Below are 26,388 nucleotides of genomic sequence, written 5' to 3'. Positions count from 1 at the left end.
GTGGGGGTGGTGGTGGTGGTGGAGCAGCGGGGATGGAATCCCCCTTCCCTCAGCGAACTGGCCGAGCTTGGTCTCCGGGGCTTGGCCCCCGCTCGGCCCCCTCCATCCCCCGACGTCGGGCCCCACTGCTGAGTGAAGTCCTGAAGCCCGGCAGCTGCCGCCCCCACCCCCCCCCCGCCCCCCGAGATTAGAAGGGGCTCCGAAGGAGCTTTGCCTCAGGGAACCCATCAACTGACCCGTGCTGCCTTCAGGGATGAAGCCATTACTGGAGGAAACCCAGTGGTGGTCCTAGTCCAGTGAGCAAGCGGTGCCTGTGATTGCTCTCATCCCAGGTTATTGGGGAGGGGAGGGGAGGGCAAAGCTGAGCTGGAGGTGCTGAGTTCTGGTTCGTGATGGTGGGGTGTGTTTTGGCTTGAGCAGGTACTCGTGGTCTTGCTTGGTAGCAAGTGGTAGTTCTGAGTGCTTCTAGACTGTTGTTCTGAGTGTACAAAGTGAATGGAGCTGCTATTTTACTTGTAAACCAGGTGACTGTAAGCTCCATGTAGCAAGACGGGCTTTTGTTAGTGACCCAGTCCCTAACTGCACTGTATAGACAAAGGCAAGAGACAAGTCTTCTGAAAAACAGGTTCTTTTTTTACCCTTCAGTATTACCCAGCTAAAACCAATTAATGCTTGTTGTGGCTGCTTTCCTGATAGGCTATGTGTGTTGGTGCTCCAGTGTAGGGGCTCCAGCTAGAGCTGTGCAGAGTGGGAGCTGTCTTTTGTGAGGAGTTTCAGGATCCTGTTGTTTTGCTGCAGTTTATCTTGACTGGAACAGTCTCCCTAAAGCAATTAAAACCTTACTCTGTTTTGATAGTGTGCTGAAACAGGCAGCTGTGATACTGCTTGTTTCCAAAGCTACGTGAGTGATAGCTTAATGTTTTATTCAAAAAAAAATTACCAAAACCTAGGTGCTTCGACAGGGAAACTTCTTTAAAAATAGGAGTTTTGGCAAAATTGGTGGTGTTCTGAAGTCAGTGATCCCCTGTAAAATAATACTATCAAAATCTTCTAGTCTTGATTCCAGGCAGGTGTGTTCAAGACCCTCTCCACATAGTTAAAACCTGGGAAAGCTGCTTAAGCTCAGCCTTGCTGATGGTGAGAGAGCTGATGCAGCCTCGCCTAATGCTGTTTAGGATGAGTTGGGTGTATCAGCTTGTTGCTTTGTTAGTGGTGTCGCTCAGTAGGAACAGTTACACCAATATTATGCTTTGTATTGGTGTAGCCGACTTCAGCTTGGGAAGCAAAACATACTAGTAAAAAAGGACTTTTAGAGCTGTCTTTGATCAAGGTCTGGAGCCATCTTGTCTTCATTATGTTGAGGCTGACACCATTTTAACAGCATGTTAAATTTTGTCTCAGGATTCAAGGCCCTCTTGGCTGCAGCTACAGTGCTGTGAACCCCTTCAAGCGTTGGTACGGCACTGCCCCAGTGGGATTTCTGTGAAAGATGTAAAAAGCAAAGGCTGAATTGCAGCTGAGGTGGATGAGTCTTGTCTGTTCCAGAGTGTCCCCAGGAGCTAATGCACATCTTAGCTCAGCTGCCAGTATGGCCGTGTTTAATGACTTCCCTAAGGATTAGGATATCCTAATCCTGTGCCAGTGCTGTTGTGATGCTGCAGGTTCTGCCTAGCCCTGGGATTTCATTATTTGTAGGTTTACCTTGCGGCTGTGGTGGTGCCCTCATTTCCACTTACCTTGAACATCTTTGGTGGCTTTTGCTGCACAAGTGTATGTTGTTCTGCTGATTGCGCTGCTGCAGCTTGTGCATGTGTCTCTGGAGTGGGACCTTCTGCAGATAAACTGCAGGCTGCAGCCATGGGATTTGCTTGGGGCTGATGGGGTGGGAACTCCAGAGACCCGACAGCTGCTGTGCTTTGGCTGCCAGCCTCTCGATGCAGATCCAGCAAACAAGAGCTCTCTACCATGGTGGAAGGGTTCATCGGTTGTCTGTCTGTTACTCTGAGGGAGTGGAAACTCCTCCTCCCTATTCTAAATCAAGCCTGGCACTCCTTTTCTCACTCTGGTGTGTTTTGTTTGGAGTGCTAGAGGTGTTGGGAGCCTGACAGTGCCCTCCTTGAGACCTTGGAGAGTCCTGGGGATGCATATTTGTGCTTGGATGTGCCTTCTTGGCTAAGGGTTTAGCTGAGCCAGGATAGGATGGACCGTACTCCTGTCTGAGATTCACCTTGCTGTGTCTTTGTCTGTGATGCTTCTTGGGTCTGTGTTCCAGATCTACCACAATGATTTAACCTGAAGCCTCTAAATTGTTTGCTCTGTGGCACTGTGTGCCTACTCTAGGGAACTGAATTGCCTTTCTCATTTGCTTCTGGTCTAGGAACATCCCTAGAAACTCTTAGCTCTTAAACAGAGACTGGGTGTCTTACCAGGTGTCAGGAAGCAGTGTTTGACTCTTGATGACTTTAAGTGACCTGTCAGCTGGATCATGTTTCTGTAATGACTTGTTCATCCAGCAGCTGCACCAATAAAACAGTGTCCCCTCCTCTGGATTGGGATTGTGTGCTGTAGCAGGCAGGACTGGCTGAGAACGGCTGTTGTTGGGTCACTGGTTACACCCTGGTGTTTCACACAACATGCCAGGGCCTGTGGTGGAAGGAGGACCCACCAGTCCTCCTGGACTGGTGCCTCAGTGAAAGCAGAGTGGATCACCAGCTCCGAGTGTGGGCTGTAGCTGTAGTTGCTGCTGCATGGAGGACTTCCAGAGAAGCCTGAACAGGCAGCATGTGTTTAACTATTGCAAAATCCTTCAAGATGGAGCATTGACAGAGAATCCTAGCTGGGCTCAAGAGTGTTCCTTTGCTTGTCTTGGCTTAGGGATGTGAGGGTATAGCAGGTTCTGGAGGATGTGGCCTCAGGTGTGATATTTTCCTGTGCTTTGGTATTAACTCTACTGAGACTGAAGGATATGGGCGTATTCTCCAGCTACATTACATGTTTGCAAACGCTTTCCAGCAGACTATCCAGGCTGCTGAATGGTTTGGGCCCTGCGTGCTTTGAAGACCTGCAAAGCTCTTCTCAAAGGAGTATCTCTGAGGGGTCCAGGGAGGAGGGTGAGCTTTAGCGGGGGAAGGTATAGAGATGTGAGTCACTTCTTACAAGGGGCTGGATGCCTGCCCCTGTGTCCAGATTGCTTGCAAGTATCTCTAGGATATCCTTGACAGTCTTAAGGTTAAAAGCTCTGTAAGTAGAAGGAATTTTTTTGGAAATGCTTGGCCATAATCTTGCTGTTTTCTATTCTTATTTGTAGCAGGACTGGTGCTGCCAGTTGTGGGAAGGATCAAATGCTAAATAAGCAGGAACGGGTCAGACATTTGGTTTGCTGCTCAGGTTTATTTTTGTCTTGCTAGCACAAACTCCTAGGGAAAAGCTTTGCCTCTTGCTGTAAGTGGTTCTTTAGCAGTAACAAGAGTAGAGTATGGAGTTTCACACTTGTGCCAAAGCAGTCTGATATGGCACTTTCTTTTATTAAAGATGACTGGCAATACTTTCTTAAATTGAGCTTCTGTACTCCTTAGCTGCTTTTTATAAAGATGACTTAAAGCTTGCTTTGCCTGTTTCCTCTTGCCTGAAGCTCACTTTCAGCCCTACCTGTTTTATTATTGGCTTGTAAATGTTCCTGCATTGTGCCTGCAGAGTCCCAGGACCTTATCTGGGGGTGGGCTGAGCCTTTCAGTAGACAAAGATCCCTGACCCCAGTGCCGAATAGATCTTAATAGCCTTAAAGGGGCTAAAATCCTGAATCAATTGTTCAGGTCCTGCCTGGATGCATCGTGTAAGTTGACAATTTAGTAGCATATTCCTGTTGCTTCCAGGACAGGGTTTCCTCTGCTTTTAGCTAAAGGGGGGGGGGGGCGAAGCTCTCGTGTGGAGAAAACTGTCAGATCATATGTTGTGGCAGTAAAACTGCTCCAAATGACGGGGTGGGGGGAGTGGAATGGAATGCAAGTCCTGTACTTGGGCTGGGCTAAAGTTCCTGTGTCCATGTGAAATTCAGTTTAGACCTGCCTTCTGCCACAGGCTGCATACTGGAAAGATCAGCAAGGGATGTTTTGAAAGTAAAACTAGCTTGGTGCTTCAGGTTTGCTAGTGGGTGAAGCAGGAGGAGACATGGGGGAAGTCAGGCCCAAAACTCTTGCAGGAATGCATCCAAAAGGTAGATGTATTAAATGTCTCCTTGACAAGTACAAATGGCCCAATTTAGAGCTATAGGCTTCTGTGTGTCTTGGAGTAGCAGAGGCTTGTTTGCCAGCTTCACTGCAATTCAGTTCTTTGAATTTGGCTCTAACTTGATTTGCTTAATGGCAAGGATTCTGCTCCAGAGGCCAAGACTGGTGAGGTTGTGCCTTCCTGCTCTTCTCTTTAATGTGGGTCTTAATTGATAGTGATACCGTTTGCTCAGCATGTTCAGGAGCAGAGTTCTGCTGCAGTGACTTTTGGGTGGTGGGAAGACCTGCCCCTAGTCCAAAAATGCTGGTTACAGATTAAGTTTAGTGGCTTCTAGATTGGCAGAGGCTTGAATGTTGTGCAGCTGCATCGAAACAAACCTGGATGTGAAAGTGGCTTGCAAGCAGAGCTGGGGAAAGCAGCTGCTCTTGCTGGTTCTCTGGACCAGCACCAGGAAGGAGGAAGGGTTTGATCTTTTTCATGCAGAGGAAGCTTTACAAGAGCTCTGGCTTGATTAGGATGGTCCCAAAACATGATGCTGGTAGATCAGTGTGGAGGGTTATGCTAAAGCAGAGCTTGTTTGGGGTAACCTCCCTTTGTGGTCAGGAGCTGCTACCTAAAGGGAAGATCAGGATTTGAATCTCTGTCCTTCCAAGGGATGCCTCAGGTTTCAGGGCTATGTTTGAGTAGCTGGGAAGCCATGTTTTTTTCTGCAAGCCTGTTTTCTGAAGTGATTGCATGGCTGCTGACGGGCTGTTCCAAGATGTTGTTCCTAGCTCCCAAATATGTGTGGTAAAGTGAGCCTTGTTCTCTTCTGCTGTGCACAGGAGGAGCTACTGTGGTTTCTTGTGGTGGCTGCCTTGACCATGAGCATCCCCCTTGTTCTCCAGTGTCAGGAGGCTCATTCTGGGGAGAAGGTGCATGCCTGTGTTAATCAAATCTCTGCTTTAGTGTTGTGATGTGCTGGAGAAAAGCAGCAGAGAGCTTATGTTAGCAACCAAACTAGTTTGGGTGCTGTGGCTATTAGTCTAAAGTTCATCTGAGCTGTGGTGCACTGGTACCTGTTTGTGACTGGGGTGGTCCTGGTCTGGTGGGCTGTGCTGACAACTTGCTGACCCGTTTGCTTAACTGGTTCTTTAATGCTAAGAATTGTATTTGAATGTTACTGAAACCTGGAGCTAAAGCTAATGTGAGTATTGGAGGCAATCCAGACTTTCTACAATGTGTTGAAAGCTGAGTGGTGAGTACTAGCCTGCTTGACACTAATACTTGTTCTTTTTTACCAGAAAGAAGATACTGGGAGGAGCATAAAAGACTGCTGGGATAGCCCAGATGCCCCTGCACTTTCCACTTGCAGCAATGCAGAGACATTCCGCCGAATAAATGCAATGTTGGACAACTCTTTGGATTTCAGTGGAGTCTGCACCACCCCTGTCACAAGAAGCAAATGTGACATCCTGCCAGGTGATGTGTTTGGCTGGGTTTGAGGTGATCTTGAGGATTTGGGGCTGGCAGGAGGAGGGAGTTGCTTTGTGGTACCTAGCGAACATGTGGTGGTGGTAATCTGTGGTGGTTGGTATGTGCTCATGATCAGAGATGCTTGGAGTTGGGGTTAATGCTGTTTTGGTACGTGGGGGGGGGTGGGTCTCATTTCTGTGCCTGAAATGGATAATCCAAGTGTTCCCTGGCAGTGTGGAGGTGCCTGGGAAGGCTTGCTTATGCTCCCTGTGATGCTGTGGATCACTGTGTGGGCAGAATGTGAGCTCTCACTGCCTGACCTGCCAACTTCTGGCATAGATAGTTCCAGCAGACTCATTTAGTCTGTCTCTCCTGGAGGCAGGATTAATCTGTTTGGTTAGTATGGCTGATGGGCTGCATATATTAAAAATGCAAAAGAATTTTGAATAACCGTGTTTGCTGCAGGTCAGTTAATCATGTATTTAAGAGCACACCAGAGCAGTACATGTAGGTGAAGACTTTCTTGCGAAGCAAGCTTGGGATTATGAAATCAGTGCTGTGAGTTCTTGCTTCCTACACGCTGAGGGGAGTGGGCATATTCTGCTGTCTTGCACTTGATCTGCCTCAAAACAAAAGGCTCCATGCCAGAGCGAAGATTGTTGGGTCCAGTAGTGTTTTTATGTAAGTGAAGGATGTGCTTTTGTCCCTTTACAGTAGGTAAGATCTGCCAGTAAATGTACCTGCCCGGTGCCTGATGTTCCTCTTGCCAGCACACTTCTATGCGATGGTACTTGTGCCAAGGATTTGGGCACTTGAAAGAGATTGCTGTTGCTCCTCTAGCCTTTGAATTATAGGGTCAATAAACACTTTGGCCATTATTGTAAACAAACTGACCCTCTGGACTTGTCCCAAAACAAAGTGGGAAGTAAAGGGACAAACCTCACCAGCTGGTGACCTTGCAGGCTGCTATAGGCAGAGAAGCTTTCTCTGCAGTCACTTGGAGGCAGGGTTGTCCTGTGCTCATGATAATCTGATGAGTTTTAATCAAATGGGTGTAAAAAAAAAAAAAGCTGCAAATGGGTGTCTGGGCATCCTGTGGGTCTGTTTGATGCTTGTGCAGTGCAACTTTGTTCTGGGCTAGGGAAATGACTGCTACCAGATGACTTCCAGGGCAGCTTAATCTCCTGGGTATTTGAAGGGCTTAACACTGTGGACCAGGGGCTGATCTGGCCATGTGATCCTGTGCTGGCACTGCAGAAATACCAGAGGAAGCAAATTGTTTGCTTCGAGGTTTGGATCTACAGCCAGCATTGCTTGAAATGTGCCTAGTAAAACGGTATTGGAGGATATGCTGGCTACTCCTGAGCAGTTGCGTAGTGAATATTAAGGAATTCAGGTCAGTGGTGTGGTTAGTGGTGCATTTTTAGAGATTAGCTGTTGTACTGAGCTGTTTAGACTTTTTTTGTCCCTTGGCACAGTGGTAGTCAGTGTTACATCTGATCTTGATGCACTGGAAGCATAAGGGAGAAATAAACCTAAGTATTTTCTTTTATCTCCTTACAATGAGTTCATGAAATAGTTGTTTCTCGCTGCCTTATTGAAATCTTAGCTATAGCCCTTCATATTCCATTTATAATTTGGAATGGGAAGGTTTCCTAATTAAGTTCCAGCTTACTTGCCACAGTTAACTTAGTTGATAAAGGAACTATCCCTGCCCACTAGAGCAGATTAGTCCTGTGAAGATGTGGGTTAGTTCTGGTTTTAGGTCTGGGCTTAGAGCTAGCCCATCAATTTTAATTTGCAGTACTGTCTTCTAGACTTCTAAAGCTCTTCTCTGAGGAACTGGTGTATTCACCTGGCAATGAAATGAACCTGCTTACTGACCTGCTGCATGTAAAACTCTGCTTGGTCTGTCAGTTACTGTGGTATTTCTTATGGATGTCTGGAGCAGAGGGTCTTGCCTGGTGTGGAGCTGCTGGCAGGTGGTGCCTTGATTGGAAACTGGGTGAAATTCCCTTCAGTGGTGTTAAACTGTGCTTGTGTTTCAGGCTATCACTGAGTAACTTTGATGGAAGGCCTCTTGTAGGACAAATACAATGGGACTTGCATGTAAAAAAGGGAGGCTTCCTCTAGCAAACATTATTTCTTCTGCAGGGCAACCCAAGTTGGGCTTTTTGGGACATCCTAAGCAGCTTTTCTTGTTCCTGACATAGCAGTTGAGGCCAGTCTTATGAGTGGGTGTTGGCTGCTGGCACAGCCACTTGTGCAGCTCGGGGACCAGTGGGGGAGCCCTGTTCAGCACTAGTTAACCTGACAGGAGGCTTTAGCTTGTATCAAATCTCTTGTGCAGTGGCACAAATGCTTGTGATGGTGTGAGGGGAAGAGGCTTGCTCACTTCCCAAAGGATGCTGGGCACTGCTGAGCCAGGGCTAGAAAGTGGCTGCCTTGGGTGCCCTCGCTGTTTAGGCTGATGGAAACATGTGATCTCTTTCAGAAGGTGCCTCTGGGCTGTACAAGAGACTGATAATAGAGTACAACCTGAGCTACCCTGGCCAAATGAGCAGTTATCAGCTGTAAATATGTGGATGAGTCAGCATTTGCCAGTGCATTGGCAGTTCAGAGTTATTAGTCTACTTGCAGTCCTAGCCTTGTTTTGTTGGTGTCGGAGTCAGGACCTCTCAGTAGGTAACAAGGGCCTAAATTCAGCACTTCTGCAAGCTTCCTTCTGTCTCTGGATTGGTAAAGTGCACAAGCTGCTTCCCTTGTTTAATGTGTTGCTAATGAACATCATCTTCATGAAGAAGTTGGTGCTGGACACAAGCAAGAACACAAATCCTAGGGCAGCTGTGATCTGCAAATGGGGAGGTGCTTCAGTGCTTGGACCCTGGCCTAGGTTGTGGCAGTCTCTTGCAGAAATTCATACCTGATGGCTGTAGGGCTGAGCAGCTGATTACTAAAAGGCAGAATATAATGCAGCTAACTGCCCTGTGTGCTGGGCAGATGGTTTAGAGCCTGAAGCAGGCTGTTGGAGCTGTTTGCCATGCCTTTGAGTGAACAAGATGAGGCTCTGCAGGATCAGTGTTGTGTCTTCAGTGAGCCTGGCTTCTGGGTAGGTGACCAAGGGAGTGGAGACCCTTGATCTCATGTGGTATCTTGTCACTGCTCCAAGTTAAATCACTTCTGAAGAATTCACGAGCCTCTGGTGCTTTTACTCAGTGCAGGAACAACTTGTGTATTGTAGTTAGGCTGTATTATCATGAAACTCATAGCTTGGGCAGTCTTAATGAGCCTGGAGATCCACCCTTAATGTAGTAGCTATCATAGGTGAAAGGACTGTCTTTTTACAACTTAAACTTTTTTGGTGGGAGAGTCTGGGGAAGCAGTTTTATTCCAGCAGGGGAAATACTTGTATTTTATTCATGGTCCCTCAAGCTTTTCAGTTGTCTTCCTCAGGTCAGACTAAATTTATCTTGGATTGGACTTGTGTTTAAGAAGCCACATTCAGCATTAAGAGAATTACACGTGGTGGAGAAGGGATGGCAGAAGTTCATGACCTTTCACTAATGCTATTGGGGAAACACGTGTGGAGACACCTTACTCAGTGTGATGAGGTGCACAGCAAGATGGTGCTGAGAAGAGATCAGTACAGTAGCAGTCTGAGCAATGTGAGAGAACAAGCTTATTCAGCAGTCCTGGATCTGACACAGTTGGAGGGTTATCCAGACCTGGGTGGAGCTGTGTGGCAGAAGGGCTGCCACTGGAGACTTAGCTTGCCATGCCTAATGTTAAATCTGTGTAAAGATCAGTTTGCAGTTAATGATAATCCTTGGTGAACTTAGTTGCCTTGTCAAAATGATCCAAGTCGTCAGGCCCAGCCTGACCACTGCAGTGGTTCATGGGTGCTTGCTCTAGCAGTTCCCCAAGCACTAGGCTTAAGTTGCTAGCCCAAACCAAAGGGTACAGTGCAGCAGTGTGGTGAAAGCTGTAATTGTAGAACCTGTCTGGTAGCTTCTGGGACAGGATTGCATGGTGCTTCAAAACACCTGCCTTTCAGGCTGATTAGTCTTCTCTGAAGAAAAGCAAAACTTCCTCAGCAAGGTTGTGTGGTGCAGACATTAACCTTTAGTGGCTTTTAGTGTGGTGTTGGAGATGGGAGAGAATGTGGCCTTGATAGAGGCAGGAGTCAACATCTCCCACCAGCTCAACTCTGTCAGTGCTGCTGGAGTACAGCCTGACCTTGAGCAACTGCTTCACAGGGAATGTGGTTCTCTCCCAAATTTAGAGCTGATCTGCATGTTCATCACCTGTCTGAATAAGAATGTGAGCAAAGCCAGTTTCTTAAGGTAGCAGGTGGTTTGTTTGCCAGGCTTTAAAGCTGGGCCTTGCTGAGTGGAAGGTGCTGTTACCAGATTTGGTTAAAAAAAAAACCAAACAAACCTAAATCAGCTTTTGAAATCATCATCCTGTCCTGTAGCACAACTTCCAGCTTAATAAAGTAGAACTGTGAGTAAAGCTCCCTCTTCAGCTTTGCAAGCCCGTTTACTCACCTGGTGAAGCTGACAGCTTCAACTGAAGGCAATGCTGGCTTAAAACAAATGGGATTTAAAAGGATTGTAGGTACCCCAAATGTCCCAGCAGCATTGATTTCCCTTTCATTAAGCTCTGCTCATCTAACTGAGACAAAGCAGCCATTATTTTGCTACAAATTGACAGTCCATTGTGTGAAGAAATGGGAGATGCTTAAATGACTTCCTGTGGATGGGAGTGGCTTAAGGTTCCAAGTTCAGTGTAAAGGCTGTTAGTTGTGGCCCGTCATGTCCTAATGATTCTCAGTGGCTGCTTTATTTAAGGAAAACTGAAGGACAAATGCAAACCCAGACTAGGTGATGACTAAATTGGCTTCCTGTTTGCTCTCAACTGCAGTCAATTAATGACCTATCACTTGTTTAGCCACCCAAAAAGTCCTCTCTGGTACTGTAATGTCTGTTCCTCTGTTCTTCACTGCCCTGCAGCCATGAGGAAACATACCAGACAGTGCTGGATGCAGCTCACCTGATGTGTGTGGTCTTGGATGAGGGGACAAAATGTTGTAAAATGCAGAGACCCAAAATTAGCACTGCTTGCCTGGAGTGCGTGGGGTTAACAGGGTGCCTGAGGCAGAGCAAGGCTGTTAGCAGGAGCTCAGCTGGAGCTGGCAGCTTAGAACAATTCTGTTTGCCCCAAAAATGCTGTATGCCAGGTAGACACATCCTGGATAGTGAAATTCAACACCGGTGCTCCAAAAGAGGTGCACGCCTACTGCCTTTGGTTTTGGCCTTTATTTCAAGTGTCACATTAACAGGTCTTTGCCTGCATGGGCACAGTGCTTTTCTATACTGGAAAGTAGTTCTAGTAAATGGGTTTCTTCATCAGATCTGCAAATGGAAGTAGATCACGGTGTTCTGCAGAGAACAGGGACTTTGCCTAGAGCTGTTGCACTCTGCAGCAGTTGTGAATTGGATGGTGTTGCTGAAGATCCAGCAGGTTTCCTGACATACTGTGCTCTGTCGTTCAAGCTTTGGTGCTGTAATCCTGTGGCAGTCTCTCACTCTTACTCTTGCAAGAGGTAGGTAGAGGAGCAAGGCTAGTTGCGGTGCCCTCTTCCTTAGTTTCTTAACTAGTTGCTTGCTAGCTGTTCAAATGTTTGTGGTTACTGGAATAAGGCAGACTCCTTCATCTGGCTGTGAAACAGGTCATGCAGCAGCAAATGTCTCCACTTGTGGAATTTTTCAGATTACAGGGAAGATGCTTAGTTGTATATCAGGAAAACCTCTTGTAACTAGTAGGTTTATGCCTAACAAGAGCTTTCCTAAGCCCCTGATGATCCCCCATGCACCTTAGGAATACAATTGGCTCATCCTCTAAAAGCTTTCACTTGAGATTTGTTTGTCTTGTGTGCAAAACATACTTGAGAAGCTTAATTTTCAGGGATGCAATTCCTGGCCTTTAAAACTGGAGGTGTAGAGGTGTGAAAGGCAAAACAATGCTTCTGCTGTGAGCTGCCTTCCCATTTGTGATCCCAAGGCTGCAGAAATGCTGGCCTTGCCTCCTGCTTCTCTGGGTTTGGTTTGGAAGTTCAGCCTTGGTGAGAGCTCTAGTCCACAGGGTTGCTGCACACAAAGGTGAGTCTGGTTTTGTCAGTGAACAGCTTACAGCTGAGTTGTGCTTATGCTTCCGCTGCTCTGTACACTAAGGGGCCTCGCTGGTGGAGGGGCTTCCTCTGTACTCGGGTTCAGCTGGAAGTTAGCATGTGGGAGCAAAGGGAGACCTCTTCATGGCTGCAGAGGCAGTAGGAGTGGGATCTAGCTTGTTTGGTTCATGTTTGCTTAACTATTCTGTTGCCTCCTTTCTCTGGATTTTTTCTCAGTTTTCAAGCTAAAACCCATTTGCTGGATTTTTAGCTGGCTTTGCAAGTGGCCTAGGTCTGGAAGGCTCAAACATCTGAATGTCTTTGCACTTGAATGAAGTGTTACCTTTCAAGACTAAGTCTGATGACACAGAGGTGCTGCTGCTACGGGATGGTGACTGAATCATGCTTGGCTCTCCCCATGCTACCTTAACCTGCCTGCCACAAACTGCCTGTGGATCACAGCTCCTGGTGCTAGTCCCTGCTTGTCCTCTCTGCGCAGGCTTAGGCTGTAATTTTCTAAATGTTTTCCTGTTTCAAATGCCTGGTTGGTGCAGCCACACTGCATACCAGATCAGGGGAATGAGCCAGGCTTAAAACTAACTCCCTGTGGCTTGGTTTTAACCAGATCAGCTCCCCAGCACAGCTTCCTGTGTGGAAACTCATCTGCCTAAACTGGTGTAAGTGGGGAGGGAGTGCTGGGGTGGGGACAAGTGGCTGGGGTTGCAGCTTGTGTATGCTGTCTGGGCTGGTAGGGTTAAACTGCAGGTTAAGAGCTGAACTGCGTGGAGATGCTCGCCTTGAAGAAGCCTTTGAAATGTCTTAAATGCAGTGCTAACATCTGAAGTCTGAAAAATGCAGCTTTCCGTCCGGGCAGTGGTGTGGAAAGCTGTCCAGCCTGTGCTGTGGTATGCCTTGGCTCCAGGGATCTCCTGGACAGACAGGAAGATGTCATCCAGGAGAACCGCCTGCTCTGAGACTGGCATGTTTTACTAAGGACCTTCTTCTCATGATGCTGTTGAAATCAAACCTGATCGGCTTGGGAGGCGGGAGCTCAGTCTCTCCCCAATGCTCGGGCATGAGCCCAGCACAGCGTGGTTCCCTCTGCCAGGATGGTCGTCTTTCAGTGGCGACTCCAGGGAAATATTCAGGTTGGAAAGACTCATGCTGGTTCTTGGGGCTTGGGAAAGTCTGCCGCAAAGCATTTGGGCTGGCTTGGGCTGGGTTAGGTTGCAAAGTGAAATTATTTAATATTTGATAGATGGTTACTTATGAATAACTTGAGGTTATGACTCCTTAGACTGAATTTTTGTAGGAAATTAATTCTTCCTGCCCCGGTATCCTATTAGTTTTGTCTGCCATCAACAATTGATTGCTTTGTAACAAATTTCCAGGCTCTGAATTTTAAAATAACCATTCCAGAAATCTATTTAAATTTTATTTTTTAAGTTGGTGTTTTTCCTTGATGACCTGTATCCATCTTTCACCATGGCTGGGAGTGTTAAAGGGGAAGCAGGCTTGTACTGGCTGTTTGCTTTGGATGGGAAAAGGTCTAACTAAAAAACGCTGGTTATCTAAGCAAATTCTACTCTGTGCTTCAGCAGTTATACCTGTAACTGAATTGCAGGGAGCTTGTCTTTAATGTAGATTGAAGTCATCAGAGGGAAACATAGATCTCTTGAACTTGAATCTGATTGGGTTCAATTAAACAAAACAGCTTATTTCCTGAAAAATGTAGATAGCTAGTGAAAATGTGGTTGGATGCTGTGGAGTGAGTGCTTCTTGGCACTGATAAATTTGTTCCCTATTTTCCTTATTTCTTCAGTGGTGGGTTTCATCCAAGATGTTGAATCCAAGTGGGATTCAAGTTCTGTCTGTTGATATTCTATTTGTGTCCATGCTTCCCAGAAGATGAAGTTTGGTGGGAATTAATCTTGAAGATGGCATAAAACCTAGCAAGATCCTGGTCCCCAAAGGGAAGGTAGTCTCGTACTGCCAAGGATCTGGGCTAGAGCACAGCACTTCTGCATTTACATAAATGCAGAAATGTTACATATTCATATGGGCAAGTTATGGTTGCTGTGGGAACTGAGTTGTCTGAGCAATGTGCCTTTATCCTCTCTTCCCTATAGCTGCATTATAGATGTTTTTAGGGCCTGTCCAAAACAAGCTATCTGGAAACTATACTGGTAGAATTAATGCAGTGAAATACCCTGCTGAAGATGCAGCGTGATGCTTTCGGAGGAATATTTGATGCTGTTACAGGTGCTTCATAGTAACGTGACTGAATTGGCACTACAGCTTGTACTAGTACTACTAGGGGAGTAAAAAAAAAACCTTGGTGGATGCTATCCTGGTGAAGTGTGGTGGAGGAGGCTGCAGCTGGGAAGGGGGAAGGTGGCACGTTGCCAAAAGGTACTGTTTTAGCTGCTCTCATCCCGACTGCAGTGCTTCAGCCCCCTCACTGTGATCTGGGAATGTTGGCACTCCCCAGATTGCCATGGGGTGAAGGTGAGGGTCCCACCTCTGGTGGCAGCAGTGACCTGCATCTCATGTAGGGTAGCCACCTGCCACCGACCCTTGCATGGGCTTTGCTAGGTCATGGGCAACTGAGTGGCATGGGACGTGGATGTGGAAAAGGAGGCCAGGAACGCTGTCAGGCTGTCTGGGATGGCCGGGCTGCACGTGAGGGATAACGTGACAGGCTAGAGTCACTGCAGCGCCCTGCTGAAGAGCGGGGAGTGGTGTGTGCGAGGTGTACATCTGATGGCACAGTGGGAGGGTGTGGGGGCAGGGGGAGGAGGAGGAGACAGCTGCTGCTGCTTGGTAGCTGGCTTATAAATGCCCTCTGACTCAGATTTCGGGTAACACAGCTGAGCATCTTGTGGTTTCATCAGCCCCCAGATCCCCGCATTAAACTGGAATTCTCAGACTATGAACCTGCTGCATTTCCTTAGGCTGTTGGCACAGGCTTAAACCAAGGCAAGAATCCGGCATCTCCAGTACCGTAGGCTTGTGAACACCCCGCAGGGGAGGGGAGGGCTGGGGAAGGGGGGGGGACCAGGCGGGTGGAAGGTAAACAGGCCATGAAAAATTCCTGATGTGAAATGGGTCCTGTGCTCCAGCTGGTCCTCTTCTTCCTGTACCAGTGTGATGTGCCTGCTCGGGCTGGACCCAGGATCATGGGCTTCTCTCTGGGTAGCGGGGGGGGTTGAAGGTTATCCTTGTTACTCAGTGGTAAACAATGCAGAGTCAGTGAGGCACAGTGGCCAAGTTGAACCAAATAGATTATGCTAGCAGAATTGTGAAGCTTTGCATTGGGCTGTGAATTGGAGCCAGCAGCTGGAGTCTGTCCAGGACTAAAGTGTTTTTGGGTTTTGTGGGTGGAGGGAGGCGGGGACAGGAGAGCTGGGTAGCACTGAAACTAACTGCTCTGTCGCTGCTGCTGCTGTCGTCGTTGCTGGGGGGATTGCTGCCTCGAGCCTGTCGTCTGCCTTGCTGTATTGTGGAGCCCTGCTTTTGTGCTGCCTGCCTCCCTTGATTTACTGGAGCTGCACCTCTCTCCTCCTGCCTGCCGTCTTGTCTTTCGGGGGAAATCTTATCCTTTCTTCTTACCTTTATTTTGTAAGAGCTGATGCAGTTCTCTTGCATGGCTGAGTGACGTCACTGTCAGCACAGTAAGCATCAGCAGCCTGGTCACATGCTGACCCAGTCAGTAATGCAGACGGGATAGGAAGGTGGAGGGGCTGAGGGGGGTAGGGGGCTGGTTTCTGGACATATGGTAGCCCTCCCTTTTGGGGTGCAACTGCTAGTTGCAGAAGCCGTGGCTTCAGAGCAGCACGAGACCTGGCTCGGGGCTTAACGCTTTGGAAAACTCCTTCTTTAAAAAGAAAAAAGCAGCCCTGAACTCTCAAGCTTCTGTTTGTTCTCAATCTGAGCAGACTTCCAGGACTCTGAAGAAGCAGTGGCAAGCAGGATGCTTTTCCCCACATCCACGCAAGAGTCTTCCCGTGGCCTCCCAGACACCAACGATCTGTGCCTTGGCCTGCAGTCCCTCAACCTGACAGGGTGGGACAGACCCTGGAGCACCCAGGACTCTGATGCTGCAGCACAAACCAGCACACAGTCCGGTGAGTCTGCTGACACACACAGCAACAGTTGTTGGATTCCTTTTATTTTTGGCCGTTTTAAAGCTAACGCAGAGCAATTTGCTTGTGTAATGGGGTGCTGGCAGTTACTGACAGGGGCTTCTCAACCCGTAATGCTTGTGTAATGTGGCAGTTGAGTTGGGGAGGCTGTGCCACAGCCTCTTCTGCTCTGCTGTCAGTTCACTGCAGACAAGAAGTGCCCCAGCTTATGTTTTGCTCGGTGTTGTAACGCCGGTGGAGGAATAACCTCACTGAGAGAGGATAAATCCTCTCCCTGCATTTGGAGGGAGTGGGTGGGGGGTGTGGTGTCAGGAGGCTGAACATGCTGGGTGGGAGTGAGGCTAAACTTCACTCCAGCCTGAGAAAATCCCTGGTGGCAGGTAGCTCTGCAGGCAGCAGTGCATGTGCTTGCAGAGGGACCCCCCCTGCCTGACTGCAAAAGTCCAGGCAGCACCACTTGCTCCTGTGCTACGGCAGCGTTGCCTGCTGAACTCTGCCTGTGGGGTGTGGTAGGTGCAGCTGGCACCCGACTAACAACTTCAGCCAGCAGCTCGCAGGCTGGGTGGAAGACTTGGAGGGATCCTTCTCCACTCCCACGTTCAACTAGAAATAGCGGTCTGTGCCTAGCAGTGGGCTGGAGGAGATGCAGGGGAATGGCTTCTTGCTTTAACTCTTTTGGTCCAGCGCAAACCTATGCGATCGGCAGGGTGTGGGCTCATAGCCACACGCTGCTGGCTGGTTTGCCCTTCCCCCTCAATCCTCTCCAGTCTGGTTTTGCAGCTGGGATTGGATGGGGAGGCTTTGGGGTGCTGGGTGCTTCCCCTGGAGTGATGCAGGGTTCAGTTAACTCTTCCAGAGGCATAAGCCTTCTCTGTAAAATTGCAGGAGGGGAAAGGGGTGCTGTGTGCACAAACTTAATGCATCTCCTCGGCCTGGTGACGGAGCAGGGGGTAAAACAGAGGGAAGAGTTTATTTCCCAGCTTTTGAGGGCTGTGAAAACCAGTTTCACAAATGGTGGTGTGTTCGTTCAAGTATCAGTCCATGGAAAGATCTAGTGCTTTGGCAGAGTTTGTACAAGTTCAGCCTGGTTGCTACAGAAACTCATCCCTTAATAGCAGCACGCTGCTGCTTTGTTAAAAGGGTAGTGCATCTCTGCGCAGACTTGGGTGACACAGGAGGCCCCGGCGTAAAGTTGGTGCTGACAGGAATGTAGATAGCTTCTGGGGTGGCCTGGGCAGTGTGACTTGCCCATGTAGATGTTGGGGGGAGCAAGGGGGTGCTGTCGACCACCTCTGTCTGGGGGATGCTGCCCTTGGGATAGGAAGAGCTGCTGGGACACAGGCCTGAATGTTGCTGCATTGGTTGTAAAACAAAAAAAAAATTAAAAAAAAAAAATCACTTGTGGGGTAGCAGAGTTTGAATTGACAGCTTCATCAGCACAGCTCACTTAAGTCTTGGGGAAATTAGATGTAGAAACTCAGCATGCAGGCTTGTGTGTGGGCCCTAGCACTGGCACTTAGGGTTTGCTTGCAGTCAGCATGTAGTAGCTTTATTAAGCCTTGTTCTGCTCCAGCACATGGTCCTATGGGCTTCCCCTAATGAACCGTGGAATACCACACACTCGGTATCTGTCCTCCTTTTGTTGCTAGCTGAAACCTTGAAGGAGGAGGGAGAGACAAAAGTTACCAGTGTGCAGTGGTCTGGACAGGTGCCTTAGAGCTGTGCACTGAGCCCCTTTATGGTTGTTAGCAGACTATGGGGTGCTGAACCTGTGTTACAGGATCTTTAATGTTAAGAGCACTCTTAAAGCAGGCAACATCCATGCTGAATGGTTCTGCTGCTGCTAACAACCACAACACCTGGGGCTCGGTGCACAATGGTGCTGCAGAACAAGGGCTGTTGCACACCAAGGCAGCTGCTCTGTACAGATATCCCAGCCCCACCTGATCCACTGTAGCCATCTCCAGTGCTCTCTTGGCCGGCTTCCTGCCAGGCTGTCTTGGCAGAGGTGTGGACGTCTCTGCAGCGCTCTGGCTGGCAGGCGAGCAGCATTTGCACAAGCCTGTGGCAGTGCTTTGCACCTTGCGGGTTGGGTGGTGGGGCTGAGTGGACTGTGGTTGGGGGGGTTTCACTGTCAGGGGTGGAGGGGCTTCTGGTTTCAGGAGGGAGATTCATTTGGAGATGATTTGAAGGTGCTCCAGTGACCTCCCTGCTCGCAGAGGGTGTTTCTGGTGTCAGGTGCCCCCACTGACTGCAGTGCATCGTGCTGGAGCTCCTGCCTGCCGCAGAGGCCTGGGAAGAGTGGTAGAAAGGATCTAACATCAGGCACTGCCCTGGGCTTGGATGATCTGCACCCAGTGGGTGTTTGTGACAACTTGTGGTAACAGCTGCTGGAAGATGGCACCCAGTACTGTCTGGAGAGGCCTGTTTCCTCATGTACTCCCTCCTGATATTCCCCTTGTACACAAAGGGGGGATGGCTGGGGTGTAAAACCAGCCCAAATGCAGCTGTGCTGCTTCCATAGAGGAGCCTCTGGCCTTCAGAGGCTGTGCAGAGGGTCTAGTGCTATATGGCGGGGGGTGTTGTGGTCCTGAGACTGCATTCTCCCACTCAATCCCACCCTCCCTTCCCGGGTGTGCGGCAGCTGGGCCAGGAGTGCTCATTGGTCTGGGCTGCTGTTACTCACCTGCTCCAAGAGCTGTGGGGATGGCATATGCTGGCTGGAGAAGTGAAAGGCTGATATCTGTGCACAGCTGTTATATTGCTTCAGCCTGCCCACACCTCCCATGTCTGCAGAGCCTCATCTTCTTCGTAAGGGCCCTGGAGTGGCAATGTGGGCCTCCTTGGGAGGGGAGATCTTGTAGTTCAGGAGTGCCTTCTGAAAGGGTGTGAAACACTTCTCTGGGTGGCAGAGGAGTGTTCCCGTGTCTGAAAGCTGTATGCATCTGAGGAGTTGGCAGATGCTGGTGCTTCCAGGTGGCCTAGCTGTGCTGTGACAGAAAGAGGGGAGGATGTGGAGAGGATGCTGCTGTGTCTGGGTGCTCCTGATGCCCAGTGCTGAGGCCTGGGAGGCTGTAGTTGGCCTAGCCCCAAGGGCTGGGGTCTTCATCGGGGTGTCCTGAGAGCAGGTGAGGCTGCGTCAGTGCTGGGCTGTCTCTCGGGGCTGAGGAGGGATGGCACTGCCAAGCAGAGCTGTTGCGCCGCTGGCGCCCAAGCATTTGGAAGGTTCTAGCAGTGACTCAGCTGCACAGACCCACAGGGAGGTGGCTGGAAGGGTGGAAATGCAAAAACCTAACAATCAGGCTAAAAATATTGCTGATGTGGTCCCCTGCAGTGCCTGTGCTTGAGTACTGATGAGCTGGGACCTCCTCTCCTGTCTGCGTAGTCCCTGCCAGTGTGGAGCTTTCTCAGCCTGGGAAGGACCTTTGGCTGCAAACCCTTCTGGTGTCACCTTGCATTCCCAGGGCGGTGTCACTGTGCAGCTTGGTGCAGTAGGATCAGGTGCCTGCTGCTGGCCGGGGCTGTGCTGTGGGAGGCCAGAGAGCAGCAGGGCTGGCTTGTGCACTCTGATCCTGCCTATGTCCCCCTTCCCAAAGGGCTGCTGAACCCCTTGCACCCAGACAAGGTTATTTGTAACGAATTTTCCTTCTGGGTCCAGCACTGTAGCACACTGAGGATGTGTGTTTAGCCCTTGAGTGTGCCAGATGTGCTGCCAGTCCCCGAAGCTGGTGTCTGGAGAGAGCCTCTCTGGGAGGCAGCAGCTGCTGCAGGCTTGAGCTGCCTGCATTTATTGGCTGTAGGATTGAACTGCTGTCTCATAGCAGGAAAGGCATCTCAAACCCACTGCTGCCACTAGATCTGTCAGACTGGAAATACTTCAGCAAGTCCCAGAAACCTGCTCTGTGGCCCGGGGAGGGGCTTCTGCAGGAAACTGGCCTTGAGTGCTTCCAGTCCTGCCATCCCTAGCTGTATTTCTTGAGGCAGTATTTCCCCTTCTTTAAAGTAGCCTCATAGTAGGCAGACACTTGTGTTAAGACCTTTGAGTTCATCGCTCTGCAGAGGCAAGGAGGGGTTAAGAGGCAGTGAGATGGGACTGCCCTTGATGGTATCCTTTATCGCCCTATTCCTCAAGGAGCACAAGCAAATGGGGTCTCGATCCAATTTTTGCCTGGAGAACAGGTGACAGCAGTACACAAGCAGATCCGTGTGCAGATTTTGGGTCTCCCTGGCTGGTTTTTAGCCGGCATGCCAGCTGCTTGGTCTGGCTGGTCTGTCCTGCCCTACATTGGGAGGCTGTCCCTATGTGGGACAGCAGACTTGCCCACTGGGAAATCATTCTAAAACCAGTTTGTTAACACTAAGTTAGCAATGCTAACCTGCAAGGGTGTTTTCAGAAGGATCAGCAGTTCTTCCAGAGAGGATGTCAGCCTCTGGGTGAGCCCAGCCTGAGCAGGTGAGCTCTTCCTGATGGTGTCAGTTGGACTTCTGTGCTCTATCTGCTTCTTTGCTTGTTGTGTGACCCTAAAGCTGTTGGTGCAGCAATAGATTTGAGCTTTTCCTTGGATCTGTGCTTGAGACTGCAGCTCCAGCTGCATCTGTGCCCTCTCTGGGGTGGCTGCTGCTGTTGCATTCTCTAGCTTGCAAGGTTACAGCTCCAGTTACTCTGGTGCTGGGGAAATGGCCTGTGGTAGGGAAGCATCGATGAATCTTTCCAGCCCTTGGTTCTTCTGCTTCCTGGAGCACAAACTTCTTTCTGCAGTAAGCTTGAACTTGCTGATTATCTGTAGTTGCTTAAAATCTGCTATGCTAGAACTGCAGGCAATCTGTTGTGTGTTGCCTGGCAGATAGCTGAGGCCTCTGACTATGAATCACTCTGAAGTCTTCAAGGCAAAACCCCATCTCTGAAGGATGAAAGAAAAGACCTGTTGCACAGAAGGAAGCACAGGTCTTGTCATGAACTCCTAGACTTTCTTCTTGATAACAGCAGGAGGGACTCATAAGCAGCTCCCCCAGGAGAGACTATTTTCAGATTGTCCTCAGAAATGCTGTCAGTGTATGTGGTGGCAGGCACCTGAAAAATGCCCCCAAGGGAGAGTTGCTAATCAGTCTGGGGCTGGCTGTTGCTAGTAAGTACAACACAGCAATCACTGGCCTTCCTCAAGCTGTTGGTTTGAGTGTTCAGCTGCAGAGCTTGAGGAAGACCCTCAAAGGGCAGAGGATTTGGGTGAAGGAAGTCCTCCAGATCTCTGCCTGTTTAATTTGCTGCTAGGCTAATCTGTGCTGCAGCATGGTGCCAAGTGCCTGCTCCATAGTGCTCTCCCTTGTGCCATGTGTATGTCTGGGGGTCTCCCTGCTCTTTTGCCTCCTGTCTTTTGGACAAGTGGCTTCAGAAGACAGTTGCTGCCTGGGTGTGCCCTCAACTCCTGCATATACCTGCTTGGCTGCTTGAAAACCCTTCTCCTTGTGCTAGAGGAAGGTTTCAGAGGCTCATTCTAATAGAGGAGAGCTCAGTATCTGGATAACTAGGTTGTCACCTCAGTATCCAAGAAGGATTTTTCCTGTTCCCTAGTGAAAGGGGAGCTTCAGGTCCAGGGAGTGAGCACTTCACCCTGAGTGAGACTCACTCACATATAAGCCCAAGCCTGCCTAGAAAACTCAGTAAAAGGTTCCTTCATACTGCTGATGGTATGGCTGCTTATGCTGGAGCAAGGAGGCAAAACCACCTCTTGCTGGCCTCAGACCTGCACCCAATTCAGGCAAATGGGTAACGGAAGACTTGGTGGTGGTGGTGATCCTGAATTGCCCGTGTTCTCAGTCTCCTTCATTGCCTTGAAAGGAAGACAGGCTTTTCTTGCAGCTGTGTGTTAAGCCCTGGCCCTTCTGGGGCAGCCTGCCTACTGTTCAGGGCTTAGTAGTGGAAGCACAAACATAGTGGTGGTGCCTTCTCTGTGGAGGTTAGTTATAATAATGCTGTAAGGGAACAAACCTGGGAGCTGGCTTGACTTGCATGGTCTCCTGCTTGGTGGCTGTAGTTCAGGAGTACCTGAGGCGGCCTTACTAAAAGCCTGCCCCATGCCATCTTAGCTCTTGTAGGGCTTTTCTGAGGATGCACTTGGCGTGGATGCTTAATGGGCACTTGTTTCTTGAGCATGTTTCAGTAAGGGCTGCTCGTGCTCTGTGGGCTGATTTCTCAACTGCTGGCCTGAGCCAGCTGTGCTGTGGAGTAGAAAGCAGGAGCACTTAATAGCTGCAGACTGCTCGTGTGGCAGCAGTATTTGATCCTTAATAGAATAAAATATGTATCAAATAAGTAAAACAAGTATCAAAACTCTGAGGTTGCAATTGGTTTCTAATGGAAGTTGCTCTTAATCTACCTTTTAAAGCTTCCATTTGAACAGCTTCTCCTAAACAGATTTATTTTTATTTGTGCTGATGCTGTAAAATAGAAGATGCAAATAGATGAGTAACTGGATCAGGAACCTAACCAGCATCTCTGCTTATATCTAGCTAGAACTGAAGTGGGTCAGGGCAGCCTCCAGTCTTGTGCTGGAAATGGCTTGTGGGAGCAGGCACGCACCACCCAAAACCCTCCCCTTGATTTCTGTCAGGGAAGGATGTTTTATTATGGTCTCTGGGGCAGCCCTGAGGGGCTGTTGCTGCTGCCTTTGTGCCCATTGGACATAACAGCAGATGAGTGTGGGTGCAAGGAAGGCACAGACTTCTTGAGCATCTGATGCTGCTCGAAGCTGTTAAGAGATGTGGTAAAGAAGATGCTCTGGCACTGGCAGATCTCCGCCCTTCATAGACATGCTCACTGGTGCTCCACTGCATGGTGATGCTGGTGTATACAAATACATTGGGCTCGTGGAGCTTGCCTATAAGCTTTTTGACTCAAGTTGTAGTCTGGACTGTTTCTCTCAACTAGCTCCTGAAGTGAGCCTTAACAAGCATGTTCCCTTCTGAGGAGAGCATTGGAGCTGCTGTTTGGTGGCTCTGAGCTGCCCCAGGCAACTAGTAGCTTAGTCTTTCTTTCCTGTTGTGATCAATACTGGAGGTAGTAGCAGGGTGTTTTAGGTATGTGTAAGCTTTGGCCTGGAGTAAGGTTCATCCCCCAAAATTGTGCCAGTCAAATGAGAGATGAGGCAGGTAGGTTTTCCTCCAACCTTTGCACTGCTAGATGTCTAAGCAGCCGATGGGATGCTTGCTTGCTGGGCCGAGCAGATGTGAAAGACTTTGTCTGCTGCAGCTTCATTGGTGGTAATATGGTAGTTCTCTAGGAGAGGCCATGAATGTGTTTTTGGCTCATTGCCTTCATTAATAACTCTACGGCACGTGCAGGTCTGAGTCCTTCCACTTGGAGCTGGTTAGGGGAACTGCCTGGACTTCCACATGGCTTTTGGAGCTGCTCTCCCACTGTGCTGGGGCTGCCTGTACCAGAACGTGGGAGTGATGCCTGCTCTTCCCCTTCCCCAGCTCTGGTGGGACAGGTGCAGAGTTCAGCATCTGCTCCTGCTTTAGACTTGAATTTGTCCCTGGTGCTGTGTGATGCCTGGGCACAGCATGCTGCCCTGATAACCAGGCTGTGTAGTGCGGTGTTGCGGGATGACGTGTCAGTGCAGTGACACTAGGGGCAAGGCCATTGAGCCAGCAGAGAGTTTGGCCTGTTTGTACAACTGAAATCCCTGTAGCTGACTTCCTGTGCAGTGACTGTGTGTGGGACTGCTGTAAGATGACAGCTTAGGCCCCCTGCAGTGCTCTTGACAGGCTGTCTTTTTAGGGTGGTAGGGTAGTTCAAGTTGGAAGGGACCTCTTGAGATTATCTAGTCCAACCTCCTGCTCAAAGCAGGATAGGAAAGCTGCTGGAGGGTGGCAAAAGTAGTATAGCCCAAGGGGTCTGTAGGAACTCATTCATGGGCTGCCTCAGTGTTCCCAGAACAAGGCCTGTTTAAATGGACACCTCCACTGAGCTGGCTCTGAAATTATCTGCTCCCAAAAGGTGCTGTGGTCCTTGACCTGTCACGGCATAGATGCTGTGCAGTGCCACTGTGGGGCTGAATTAACAGCCTCCCAGAGGGCGCAGGCTGAGGGCAGGGGCACTGGGCCCAGCATCTCCAGCCAGTGCTGCATCTTCCATCTCAGCACCTTGTATCCATGTCTCCGGGCTCACTCGCCTGGTGCGTGGTCCCTTAGGCGCTGGCAAAACAGCTGAATCACAGGTGATGTCTGTGCTACTGCCAGCTCAGAGGCTGCTCTCAGACACAGCAGCTGCTGCCATCTGTTTGAGATGGCCATGGAGAAAGGCCCGGTTTCCCTTCTTGCCCCTCTGGCTTGTTTTTTCTCCAAGACTGTAGAGGGAAGGTGAAGCAAACAGCTAAAGCTGTGATTCTGTACCCGAGGCATGCAGACCTCTGGAAGGTAACTGGGAACCTGCAGGCATCACTGGTGGTGCTGAGTGTGCCAATCTAGTGATGAAGTGGCTTTGTGCCAGCTGAATGCCTTAGTGAGGCTTGTGTGCCATTTTTCAAATAGGATTGCATTTGGGACTAAAGCCTGTCTTTTTTTAGTTCTTCCTTTACCGCAGCCTGCTGCCTTGCCCAAAGGGGTATGGCCAAGAGCCTACTCCCCCGATCCCCCTCTAAAGAGCTACTACTACCTTCTCCTAAAGGTAGTAGTATCCTGATGGACTTGACACCCCACAAACTGCAATGCAGCTGAGTGGTGAAAATGAGTCAGTCTCATCCTTGTTAGCATGTAAAGTAACACATGCTGCAGAGTTTGCACCCTGGATGTTGCAGCAGATAATTGAGAGGAGTTTGGTACTTAAATATAGAAGTGTTTGTTCTTGAGGCTGCAAAGCTGAAGCTTGTGCAGAATTTGACCTGAATATGTTGGCTTTTAAATCTCTCCAGGACTGATACATGTTAAAACCTGCTGTATTTCAGTGTTCTGATCTTTCTAAAGACGAATGCAGTTGTGGCAGTCTGCTTAGTGAATGCAATTACCTGTGTACTTCTAATCCTGAATTGCATTTTAGCTGTCTTTACTGATTTTATATTTACCTTGGGTATCTGTTCTCCCTTCCCAGAAACACAGTAGTAAATTCCCTGCCTCGAGAAGCAGCAAGGCTTGTTGTCAGCTAGGTCCCACTCTCTCAGCACAGAAGGAGGACCTGTACTCTCAAATGTTATTGCAATAAACTTCTCTGTATTCCTAGTTCTACCACTGTTTCCATTTTTCAGGGCATGCTGGGGAAGTGACTTACCATGTTGGTGCCAGAACCAAGAATAGACCTCAGGTGTCCTGACTCTAATTCTGTGGTTCAGCTGTGGGATCATACTGCCTCTTTTTTATTCCCCTGCCCCTTCTTAGCAAACCAGAAATAGCTGCCAGAATATCCTCAGTTCTTCTTTGCCCCAAATGAAGAATCTGTCAGGGCAGAGGTTCCTCTTTTGTACTTCAGAAACAAGGGCTGTGCTGTAGTTCCTATTTAGAGGATGGTTACTGCTGGTTTGATCGCATCTGCAGTTCTGGGAGCTGCTTTTCTTGAAAGTTGGCAGTTGATTCAATATGGAGACTTCTGTTAAAATGTACAGCTCTGGAGAGGGTGCATGCAGCTGACTTCAGGTGGCTCTTCTCATAGCAGCAGTGACTTCTTTCCCCACTGGAATAATGGGAGTATAATCAAATCAGGAGTATTTGAGCTGGACAAGACCTCTGGAGGTATCCAACCTGCTTTTCAGATGAGCTCTGAGTGCTTAAGGATGGAGATGCCCTCCACCTCGCTGGGCTCTGTCCCATGGCTGCTCTGCTTAAGAGGAAGAAATTTTTGTGCTGCTTCTCTTGCTGCAGCTTTTCCTGGTTTCTTTGTGCACCTGTAAGAGCCTGGCTGTTCCCTGTAAAGGAGTGAATAAAGGGGGGAATCCAATGTCTGCCTTCCCTGTGCCAAGCAAAGCCTGTTTGTGTACTGTATGCTGCAGCCCCATGTCTGTCATTGCGGCTTCTGCTGGGCTTAGTTCAGTTGGTGTCCCCTGTGCTCCCCATGCTGTGGCTGCAGGCGTGCTGGCTCCTTGCAGGCAGTGTGAGGTCCCATGGCTGCAGGCATGAAGTGCTAAAACTTCACTTAAGATTAGTCGGGAGTATTGATCACCCCTTCCCCTGTGGTGAGCGGGTCATGTTTTAAGCAGCTCAGTGCTTCTGTGTGATGGAGGGGGAAAACTTACTCTGGCAGCTTCTCTGGCTGTGTCACTGCTGTAACTACAGAGAATGTAGGCTGTAGGAGGTGGTTAAGGTGCCCATTTGCCTTTCAGACATGCAAATGTTTCTCTTGCCATGAAGTTGCTTAGTGTCTGTAGGAGGTGCTGCTTTTTGGCTGACTAAAACATTCAGCTTGCT

General features: G+C 49.2%; 1 protein-coding gene across 4 annotated transcripts in view; it reads left to right on the top strand.

Annotated features, from left to right (window-relative positions):
- The first annotated feature begins 5,090 nt into the window (after positions 1 to 5,090).
- CPEB1 (cytoplasmic polyadenylation element binding protein 1) overlaps positions 5,091 to 26,388 on the top strand; it is a 37,668-nt gene continuing 16,370 nt past the window's right edge. For 3 of the 4 annotated variants that reach the window (XM_010571558.1, XM_010571556.1, XM_010571557.1), the window contains exons 1-3: positions 5,091 to 5,105; positions 5,511 to 5,688; positions 15,790 to 15,978. In XM_010571558.1, coding sequence (XP_010569860.1) covers positions 5,091 to 5,105; positions 5,511 to 5,688; positions 15,790 to 15,978 — 382 coding nt within the window. Of the gene's footprint in view, positions 5,106 to 5,510; positions 5,689 to 15,786; positions 15,979 to 26,388 lie in introns of those variants that run through there. The other variant, XM_010571559.1, reaches the window with a different exon arrangement.

The sequence above is a fragment of the Haliaeetus leucocephalus genome, unplaced genomic scaffold (genome assembly GCF_000737465.1).
Source record: "Haliaeetus leucocephalus isolate CR32 unplaced genomic scaffold, Haliaeetus_leucocephalus-4.0 Scaffold339, whole genome shotgun sequence".
Taxonomy (NCBI): domain Eukaryota; kingdom Metazoa; phylum Chordata; class Aves; order Accipitriformes; family Accipitridae; genus Haliaeetus; species Haliaeetus leucocephalus.
Note: the sequence above shows the minus strand (reverse complement) of the source record. Positions and strands in the feature narration are given on the sequence as shown.